General features: G+C 37.8%; 1 protein-coding gene across 1 annotated transcript; it reads right to left on the bottom strand.

Moving 5' to 3' along the window:
• Nucleotides 1-6,794: 6,794 nt before the first annotated feature.
• On the bottom strand, nt 6,795-9,304 carry sebox (SEBOX homeobox). The gene is made up of 3 exons (XM_084115954.1): nt 9,025-9,304; nt 8,051-8,253; nt 6,795-7,959 (listed from the first exon to the last, which is right to left on the bottom strand). The coding sequence occupies exons 1-3, from the start codon at nt 9,122-9,124 to the stop codon at nt 7,300-7,302; spliced, it is 963 nt and encodes a 320-aa protein (XP_083972080.1). The 5' UTR covers nt 9,125-9,304; the 3' UTR covers nt 6,795-7,299.
• Between the last annotated feature and the right edge of the window lie 2,299 nt (nt 9,305-11,603).

Raw genomic sequence — 11,603 nt, 5'->3', positions numbered from 1 at the left:
CTTCACAATAGATGATGCTTTACAATAAACTCTATTAGAAAGCTACATATGACAATTTATATGTTCAATAAAAAACCTTACTCACCTGTTGAATAATATAAAATACCATCTCCACGTCACATTTAGCCTACAACATTTTAAATCCCTGAGGATTTTTTGCCATCTCCGAAAAGCCAAGCCAATATTGATTCTGGTTTTATTACGAGCTCTGTAGCTTTCTCTTTTTGCCAGCAAACTTGTTGTTTGTTTTGTTTATTTAAATGGATGATTCACCTACTTTTGAGATTTAGCTGTCAACCTTTCTCACTCATTGTGAAACTAACCTCAACCACTCCCACACCAGACACACAATTTATGGATATGACAGACACACACGGGTAAGTTCCATGCAACTTCCCGCAAAAACCATCCCGACAGGTCTAAACTATAAACACTTATAATAGGCTTACCATAGTGAATCAGGGTAAGACAAAACACGTTTTGGAAGAAAGATGATGTATTGACTCATTATTTACATTTTGTTAATTGTATTGTGTTTTGATGCAATGGGACAAATTTCAATAAAAATGAAAATATAAACTAAAAAAATAATGTCTTACAAAAAGGGCACAAATAACTTTTTGTTTTTCAACATGTTTTTAAGAACACCTTCTACCTTTATAACATTACTCTAAAGATTATTTCGTTTTTATATGTTGTCGAATATGGTTTTATGACTTTAAAAGAAATTAAAGGTGCTCTAAGCGATGTTGGGTGACGTCACTTCTTGTTGACGTTCAAAGTATTGTCAAACAAAATGGAGGCTAGCTCGACCCCCCCTCCTCCTCATCCCGTCACCCCACCCCCCTCCCTTCCGTGCTTCCTGAAACAGTCATGAATTATATCCTTGTGTTGGTAAGGCGAATATGAACGTCCATCTAGAAAAACCAAACTGTATTTACCCACCTGTCCAGCAAAAACAGAGCCACCTGAATGTCGGATTGGAAGCCCTTCTGCCGGCGTAGTTCTCACCACCTTTTGAATGCTTTTCCCTATTCTTTGTTATTTGTTCATCGAAACGTCATCTCTTTGGTCGAGTGTCGGCCATATCAAAATTCTCAAGAATATAAAATTTTAATGTTAGTCATTGTCTAGGACATCTCTCTTTTTTTACCTTTTATAAAGGCAATTTCCCCCTAACCTCAGGCTGTCATCTTTCATGTCAAATTCTTACATTTTATCAATACATTCAATAACAATAAGTCACTATAGGGCTTTTACAAATCAAATTGAACTCTGTATCAACGTAAAGTTTTTCTTTCTTTTTTTCTACTGGAGAGAAAACAGAATCTGTATCAGATGTGTCATTTAAAGCCAGGGCTCGATGTTAAGCATTTTCATGAGCTTGTCCTTTGGACAAGCAAATTTTTCATTCACTTGTCCGAGTAAAAAAAGTTGCTTGTGTCATGAATTTGAGGATGAACCCAAGCGCAGACAGGATGCTTGACAGTTTATTCATGGACAAAAAAAAACAAAACAGGGAAAACAAAACCCACAAGGGGGCAAAACATGGACAGGACAAGGAGTGACTAAACTAGACTAAGACTTGACATAACTAGACGATAAACCAACAGCAAATACAGAATCAGAACTTTCTCTAGACAATACTCTTGACAGGATACTCACAAGGTTTCTCAATGTATGATAATGTGTAACAATGAACCGGCACAGGACGGCAAACACAAGGGGATAAAATAGGGAGACTAATGATAGGACAAGAGGACATCAAGAGGACATCAAACACGAGACAAGACTGACTGAGACACAGACCAACAAAACATGACAAATAACAATAAAGGTAAACAAGAATACACAACGACAGGGTCCGGGTGACATCAAAAATAACAAACAAGGAAGCGGAGGAGGCGGGACAACAAAGTTCATGGAGGGAGGGAGGGAGGGAGGGAGGGAGGGAGGGAGGGAGGGGGGGGGGGGGGGGTTGGGAGTCCATGGTGAATGGGTGGAACGGAGGTCTTAGGTCCACGGGATGAGGGCTGGGGACGAGGAATCCGGGCAGGCTTGGGTCTTGTGTGTGATGTGGTCTTGGGGGAAACAGTCCGGGGTTGAGCTGTGACAGGAATGACCGGGGAAACACACCGAGGTTTAACAGAGGAGGGAGAAGCAACAGAAGCCGACACAGGGGGAACTGCAGGTGGCGGAACAGGTAACTTGACGGGGGGAACAACGGGCAACAAAACAGGACGCATGACAGGGTGCGTTACAAACGGTTGTGGAGCTGGAAAAGGCGCTGGGCTCACAGAAATGGACCCGGAATCAATGCTCCCCGAAGTAGAATCGGAATCGACGCTCTCCAAGTAGCGAAGACTGTAGCTGACTCTGGAACCGGGCTACCAGCAGCGGACTTGGGATCAGCGCACTCTGCAGCTGGCTTGGGCACAGGACTTGAGGACATGACAGGTTTGGCAGGAATTTCAAGAATTTTGACAAGACTGGACAGATAGTCAGACAAAGTTTTGGCAGCAACGACGACAGGCATCTCTTGACGAGCTGATACAGACCAGAGGAGTGCTTCTGCAGCTGTGTCGGCCGCAGCTTTCTCTGAAGCGGACTCAGAGACAGCGCTAACAGCAGCAGACTTGGGAACAGCCTTCACTGCTGCAGGCTCAGGAACAGTCCTGGGGAACTATGCTCTCTGCAACGGGTTCAGGAACAGCTTTTCCTGCAGAAGAGTCCGGAACCGCGCTTACAGCAGCAGGCTCAGGAACAGTGCTCTCAGTTACAGCGGCGGGTTGGAGAGCCATCGCGGACTCAGGGGGAGACAGAGACGGAGGACAGAAAGCTCCCTTCTTCCTCATCTTTCTCCTTGGCCGCGGAGCAGAGGCCATAGCCGGACTTGTGACCGGTTGGGGAAGCTCAGCAGGAACCGTGACTGGTAGTGGAAGGACAGTCTCAGGCAGGGTTGACTCCATCGCTGAGGACTCCGAAGCAGACTCCCACGAGATCCTTCTCCCTTGTTTCCTGCAGAGACTTCGAAGAGGGATGAGCCTGGTCCCCCAGTGTAGCTACGGCTAGGACACGACCCTCCGAGATCACTGGCAGCTTGGCAGAAGGTGGAGACCTCGAGGAAGAAGCCTGTGGCTCCTCCCGGGAGAAACGATCCCAGAGTTGGGCATAATTTCTCAGGATCCACTCACCCTGGGACGGGAATGGAAGGTTGACCCTCTTTCTGTCGGTGGGAGCTGACAACCAGCATTGTTCACAGAACTCTGATTGTCGCTGGAGCTGGGAGGACATACTGTCTGCTGGGTTCTTCTTGGGCTGGTTCATTCTGTCATGAATTTGAGGATGAACCCATGCGCAGACAGGATGCATGACACAGTTTATTTATGGACAAAAAAATGGGGAAAACAAAACCCACAAGGGGGCAAAACATGGACAGGACAAGGAGTGACTAAACTAGACTAAGACTTGACAGATAACCAGACGATAAACCAACAGCAATACAGAATCAGAACTTTCTCTAGACAATACTCTTGACAGGATACTCACAAGGTTTCACAAGGTATGATAACAAACAAGGTTTCACAAGGTATGATAACAAACAAGGTTTCACAAGGTATGATAACAAACAAGGTTTCACAAGATAACAAACAAGGTTTCACAAGGTATGATAACAAACAAGGTTTCATAAGGTATGATAACAAACAAGGTTTCTCTATGTATGATAATGTGTAACAATGAACCGGCACAGGACAGCAAACACAAGGGGATAAAATAGGGAGACTAATAATAACATAACAGGTGACACAATAGTAAAGCAATAATGACAAAACGAGGATAACAAGGGGGCGGGGCAAGAGAACGAGACAACACAAGCACATGGCCCAAACACAAGGCCATGTGCTTGCACACAAAACACGGGTCTGGGCTGTGTTTCCCAAAAGGATCGTAAGCCTAAGTAGATCGTAGAACCATTGCCACCAATGGTCTCTACGATCAACTTAGCTCAAGATGCTTTTGAGAAACGCAACCCTGTCATGATCCTGCCTCAAGACTAGAAAATCAAGGACACGAGGGCAGAATCATGACAGCTTGTCCGAAAAAAAAACAGTGTTTGGCTTTTAAATATAATTTATTCTGAAGCAATGTTCTCATCAGTTTTCAATCAGCTTTTATATATATTTAAATCTGCATTTTGTCATATCTGCACCTTTAATGGGCATTTCCCTCCCTAATCTTATTAAATGTATGCTTCATCTTTCATTTCAAATTCCAATTTTTTTCTCTCCAGTGAAATAAAATAAAAAGATTTTTGTTGATACAAATTGTACGGTTTACAATTTGATTTGTAAAAGCCCTATAGTGATTTTTTCTAATTTAATGTAAATCGTTTGAAAATTACATGGACAGACAAATTTACATTTATGAAGGATCTGAATCTGCGTTGTGGAAACAATGGATGTTAATGACTACAAAGCACTGCACAAAACCAGCACCAAAAGTAGCATTAATGGCAAGTAGTTTTCAAGTTACTTGTATTTTGTCTATGTATGTTGATACACCGTTTACAGTAAACATAATTATGCTAGCATAGATAATTATGCAGCAATAGTATAATAGTACAGTACTACTGGTCAAAAATTTGGACATTATATTTAATGTTTTTTTTTTTAAAGAAGTCTCTTATGCGCATCAAGCCTGCATTTATTTGATAAAAAAAAATACAGAAAAAATTATTAAGATTTAAAATAATAGTTTTCTATATACTTTTTAAAAAATCATTTATTTCTGTGATGCAAAGCTGGATTTTCAACAGCCATAACTCCAGTCTTTAGTGTCACTTGATTCTTCAGAAATCATTCTAATATGCTGATTTATATTAATGTTGGAATGTGCTGCTTACTTTATTCAGAAATCAGATAAACATCACCTGACTTCCACTGGATGAGAAATAAAATCATAAAGATTTCCAAAGACACCAGGCCAACTTAACTTATGACATAAAATCCATGATGTATAAAATCTATATGAAGACCTCCAATGCAAAAGCCTTTCAAAGCCACCTCTGTCAAAATGTGAATGCTCTCCTCACATAGTATATGTTCATCAAATACTTTCACTTCAAACTCACTAAATCCCAGCCTCAGCCCATTCAGAAATGCTGGTACTTGGGTAGAAACCTATAGGAGCCTGATAAAAATGTTAATATTAAAGGGGTGGTATAATGCCCTTTTCACAAGATCTTTGATGACCCCACAGTGTGTATGTACATTTTAGCTCAAAAGACCCCACAGATATTTTTATATAGCATGTTAAAATTGTCACTTTTTGAGGGTGAGCAAAAACGCACCGTTTTTGTTTCTGTCCCTTTAAATGCAAATGAGCTGCTGCTCCCGGCACAGGGGGCGGAGCTTCAACTGCTTGCACTCACACAGACAAATTTCACAAACTTTTAGCCTTTCAAACCGGAGTCAGACAAAGATGGAGAGACTCAAGAAGAAGTGGCAACATATAGACAACATTTCTGAATGGTAGTTGATTTAGGTAGCTTATGTGTAGTTATCTTCTAGTCATTGATTAACATATTCTGTCTTGATAATCTATAAATCGCGTTCCCAGGGGGCGTGGTTTATGTAAATTTTAGGTTTTGTTGTAGTCCTTAAAAAGCGATTTCTTTCAAAGAAAATATCTCCATTTGCTTTGAACTTTGAGCATTGTAACTTTGCAGATGTTGTTTATGCTCAAACAGCAACATTACACACTAACTAAAGTTAGAAAAGTGAAATCCTAATCAACCACCCCTTTAAAACTTTAGACGGACTTTGAGGCTTTTGCATCTGAAGTCTTCATTTTTTTAAAATTTTTTTTTTACATAGTTATATACTCAATAATAGTTATCAAAAATAATAATAATGTGTCATAAATATTATTATATTTATTTTTTTATATGCATTACAGTTTAAAGGTTGGCTCTACTGCCATCTTGTGCTGTACTGAAAGAATGATCTGGAGGCTCAAAAGGAAAATGAAAAGGAATTATACAGGATCACCTAACATTGTGTACCGATCAACCTGTCTATGATTATTATTATATTTCCTGTTTTGCTTCTAACAAAATAAGCACATATCCCTCCAATATCTTCCTTTTGATTAAAGGATGTAGCTGCATCAGGAACACACACACAAGCTGACACACACAACAGAGTATGACTGTAGATTTGACACTAGGATTATGAGAATTTATTATATTTTATTTGAAGATTATTTTGTGTTGAGATGATTATGATACATAGAGATCAGTGTCCAGTTATCCCTGATATTTTCTCCATAATTACTTCGACAGTAATATACTGTTTGGATCTTCAAATCCAAATGTAATCTAAGACCCATAAGCTGATAAAACATGAGCCCTGGGGGGTTTTAAATATTTTTTTTTATTGTTATCTTTCATTTATTGTTTTTTTTTATTTTGTTGTTTATTCCGAGGTTTTGTTTTTGTTTTTGTTCTGGTGAGGTGGAATTTTGATTTCATTTCTGTTCCTTGTTATTGCAACACATTGTATTTCACATGTGGTTGTCTTATATTTAAGATTATATAAAACCCCAACAATACCTTTGATGTTATGAATAAAAGACTGGTCGAAATTGATTTGCGCATTAATACATGCTAGATTAATGCAACAATATCCTGATATGTTACACGTTTCGCAAACAAAGGAGATGTTTACTTGTGAAGAATTACTATTGTCAGATGTAAGTGTAATTTTTATGGCAAATATACCAATTGATTTGTTAAATGTGAATGTAAATAAATATACAAGTGATTTATTTACATAAATAATAATAATACACACAATGTGAACATCTTGATACAGAGAATACAGAGGAAAGTTTTTCAATCACAACCCACAGAAACACATTAAAAACATTATTTACATTTGTTATACAAAATATTTTGTATTAATTAATACAGGGAAACAGCTGGTCAGGTCAAAGCATTTTAGAGTGCAGGCTTTCTTCTCTTTTGCTGGCTGTATCGCAACAATAAAAGCATTTTCACAACCCTGCCTATGTTGGACAATCCTAAACTAGCTCTTCACATTTGCAGTTGCGCAAAATAGCAACAACAATAAAAAAAACTTTTAAAAAAAGGAAGAAGAAGAGAAGGAGGAGGAAAGGATGTTCCACTGTAAAAATAAGTACCATTAGCACATTTAAGACATTGGAGACAAATACAAGTTCACCAGAGAGAATATTTTTTACAATAGTGTTCATGTAACAATAAATGAAATATTCTGTTCAGCAGTCCTCCAGATTGGTGACTACAGCTGCTTTATATATGAGGTCAGAAATATCTCCCAGTGAGGTCTGAGGGTAGTGTGTCAAAGCCTGTCTCTGAAGTGCTCCATCTAAACTGGTTTGATGTGTGGGAATCACTTGGTCCACAGACATGGAGGAATATATGGCCTGATTGGCAGGACAGTATGATTTCAGCTGGTGTCCAGAGAACGCTTCAGGGTGAGCCGTGAAGCAGTTATTCTGCCAGAGACTGTTCGACTGGTTTTGGAACGGATACTGAGCCAATCTGTCTGATGGACAATTGGAGAAAGATGACACTCCGGTTGTTTCCGAGTGTCTATTCCCCCACTGTAGGACTCCAGGCAGGTCTGAGGAGATAGAGGGATGGGGTGGCGTTGGGTGCGGGAGATTTTGAGACCAGGGACTCAGAGCTTGTCTAAGGCTTTGCTGATGGTGACCCGGGCCTCTGTTGACCTCTGTTGCCCTGTCTCTTTGTTCATGGACGCCAGAATTTAGTTCTAGGTTTAAATCAAGACTGGTTGGTTGAAAGGTAGTGACAGGTATACATCCAGAGCTCACTTCCCCGCCTAGACTCCTCCTTACTGGTGCGGTCAGCTTCTTGCTTTTCATACTGCGCGCCCGTCTGTTCTGGAACCACACCTGGAAATAAATATTAAAATGTCAAATCAAGACGTTGAAATCAAAATAACATAATATGCCTATTCATCGTATTACACTACAATTGTATTACCTGAATTTTGCTCTCTGGAAGCAGTGTGAGCGCAGCCAGTCTCTCGCGCAGAGTGATGTCTGGATACGGCGTAATCATGAACGCGCGCTCCAATTCTGACAATTGCGCGCGGCTAAAAATCGTCCTCTTCCTTTTCCTCTGCCCATCAGCACTGTACGTTCTTTCGAGTTCAGGAGAAGACAGCGTATGCTTGGTTGTTACATCTAAAAATTAAAGTCACTTGTTTAGTAAAGTGTCAGAAAACACATCTTTCCCGATTCATTCTTAAAATAAGGTCCCGCGCCCATTGAATAACCTTTCTGTGTTCCATAAAGTCCTTTTCTTAAAATAACCATTTTAATAATCTAAAGAACCTTTTGTCCAATTGAAAAGTTCAGAGGATGTTAAAGATTCTTCATGGAGCCATCAATGGAAATAAATAATAGAAGAGTGCTGGTATATTTTTTAGAGGGGACGTTTTTATAAAGAACGGTCTTTCTATTTTAAAAATATGTAGCGGAAATAACACAAAAGAAAGAATAAGAACAATGATTATTCAATTGCTCAAAGTAGTCTATAACAATCCAAGGTTACACTTTATTTAAATATGTCATTGTTACAGTGTAATTATATATTTAAGTACTAAGTAATATTAATTAACAACATAATATAGGATTAGGGTTTGGTTGAGAGTTAGTTGCATGTAATTATGCATAATTTACTGTAATTACTATGGTAAAAATGTTGCTGATATTAGTTAGGCTATAACAACTTAAAAAATTCGTTAAAATAACTTAAATAAGTTAAAAGTTAAAACAATACATTAAATATTTCTTCTTTTAATGTTGAATTTTAAGTTGCGATAAATCTTTATATATATATATATATATATATACATGTAACATATGTAGCTAACAAGGATAGCCTTTAAAATAATGTGTTACCCAATCCAACAAACGTGTTTAACCCAATGGGGTATGGGTTAACTTGCTCACCTGTAAACTGGACCATGTTTGAGTTGAAAATAAAATCTCTCTCAGTGTCCACGGTTATTTTTTGAACTAAATCGAACGACTGGTCAAAAAACAATGCCATAGTCCAGTTTGCACTGTAAAAGTTCAGCTCTCGGTCTGAGGTTCCAGTCCTGCTCGCGTCCAACGCTGAAATGTTTCCGAGCGCATTCAAACCCACCTACTTTATACTCGCTGCTTTTCACACCCACACGCTCCTATCGCCCTTCAAGGTGTCGTCGCAGGAACAGCGACAGCCTGAATCAGAGGAGAATACAAATGCTTTCAACTTTGATTTTCCCCCCTCCCTCCCCCCCTCCACCTAATCCCTCTAGCATGTCTGGCAACTTCGTGCCCATCTCCTGTCCTGAAGCTGCAGGAAAACAGAGATCCGCTTCTGTCTGATGTCTTTCAGATCTTTTATCAGGCAAATAACCACAAAACACGCTCTCCTCAAAGGCTCAGATGTCCAACATCTTTTTTTTTCTCAGAAAATGTTGGATCAAGTTGTTTCAAAGCAAATTTTCAAAATTAATAGGCATATATTAAATAAAAATGCACCTAAATAAATTAATACAATTATTAAATAATAACACATTGGCTATAAATAAAATACTAGGCTATCAAAAAAAATAAAAAAAATAAAGAGACCAACTGATATTCCAACAACCTCACAATAAAGAGGGGAATAAATAAAAGCGTTTTGAGAGTTTCATTCATCAAAAATTGTATTCATCAAATAAAAACTTAAATTCAAAATGATCGAAAAACTGCAAAGGATTTGTCACAGCAATCTGTGTACAGCCTGGCAATACACAAAGCTAAAGTCAGCAGTTAAACATCGTGTTCCGTTATATAGGTAATATTTTTAGACCTATTCCCTGGATGCGTTTTTCTAATATCCAGGGACATATTATTATCTAAGGATGATATTACGGATTAAGAGCGGTGTACGACGAATGAACAGTAATCTAAACCCGAGATTACTTCAGTAATCTGTGCGTTTTTCAACTTTGTTGGCATGAGGCTCCATCACTTTCAGGTCAATTTCAGGTCAGAAAGACAACTTTCTTTCTTTTTTACCATCTTACCAAATGCACACAATTAGCCTAACATGTGCAACATTTGGGGAAAAGATGACTTTGCGTCGAGTTGCGCTGTTTAATATAGGATAGCCTATTGCGAAAATTACACTTTTTTTTTTTTTACTGAACCTTTCTATTTTGTTCCATCATTTAGCCCAATACATTGAGCTTAGAATACACATATAGGCCATTCCATGCGCTTTGATATGAAAGGACTATTAGCGACAAGTGGCTCCATCAACTGCTAAAGAGATGAAACACAAACACTCCAGACAAATCTTACGTTTCACCACTAACCGCGTAATGGGGGGAAATGTGTATTTTCCTGGTTTTGGCTAAAGCTGGCAACGATGATAAATGTATTGCGCTTTCTGTGTTTAATTAATAAAAAATAACCTTACCAATAGGCTACAATACACAATGATTTGTTGTTAGGACCGATGGGCGGGATCAGAAAAAAAGTACTAATATAGCCTAATATGATATCATGTATCAGTGAATAATTGTAGAGTTTTTTTTTTGTTTGTTTTTTCATGCAAAGTGGTTAATTTATATATATATATATATATATATATATATATATATATATATATATATATATATATATATATATATATAGCTTTAAACAACAAAACAATACAACATACACTTTTAGAGCCAGGGGAGCGAAGAAAACACAAAAATACAAGACCTTTGCATCAATCAAAGATTTTGAAGACAGTACACAAATTAACAGTCTTAATAGCTTTTCCATTAGTACTAGATTGAATATTAGAAAAGTAATTTTCGAATTCTTTAAGGAATACTGAGAAAATGGGCTTTTTGTTAAAAAAACTTACACTTATGGATGTGAAATTTGACTAATAAAATTAACAGATTCATTACAAAAGCATCCTTAATCACACTGTTATCATACTTTGAATATCCAAAAATTACATTTTCAAAATGCAAAACAAAATTAAAGAGTACCTTTTCCTTAATAAACATTAACACCATACATACCATACCATACCATGACACCTCATACCATAACTTTTTCACATGGTTAATTTCAGATTTGTTGTTGTTATTGTTTAATACCTCATATTAACTCATTCAACACTGGCTTGATGAGGCATCATCTCTCTTTTTCCTATAGGCTAGTCTTTTATTTTTTAATTTAGCTTACCACATGCTATTCACCTTAACAGAAGTCCACAGAAAATGACTGAAGAAGAGTGAGGAAAACAACGTTGCTATTCTTGAAAATACATTTTTACTTGACAAAGCCGTCACTTCAAAATGATAAACAAATTTCAGATCATATACAGTATCCTGAAATCAACCCCACTTAAAATGAATTCACCCCATTCTACATTAGATAATATCAAACCAAGTGACATCTGACATCAAATTATGCTGATCTAATTTTTCAGAATTATGTAATCAAATTAACAATGGAATATGACCTATGCTCCAATAACATTTAATAATCAGAAC

Source organism: Abramis brama (genome assembly GCF_963993115.1).
Source record: "Abramis brama genome assembly, chromosome: 5".
NCBI lineage: Eukaryota > Metazoa > Chordata > Actinopteri > Cypriniformes > Leuciscidae > Abramis > Abramis brama.
The sequence above is the reverse complement of the archived record's forward strand: the minus strand, read 5'-3'. Positions and strand labels throughout refer to the sequence as shown.

What these genes read in the sequence shown, in the direction of transcription:
- sebox (XM_084115954.1), bottom strand. Translation starts at nt 9,124, where the DNA reads ATGGCATTGTTTTTTGACCAGTCGTTCGATTTAGTTCAAAAAATAACC. An exon ending in AAACATGGTCCAGTTTACAG is followed by an intron (nt 8,254 to 9,024) that starts GTGAGCAAGTTA and finishes TTTAATTTTTAG; the next exon opens with ATGTAACAACCAAGCATACG. An exon ending in TTCCAGAGAGCAAAATTCAG is followed by an intron (nt 7,960 to 8,050) that starts GTAATACAATTG and finishes ATTTATTTCCAG; the next exon opens with GTGTGGTTCCAGAACAGACG.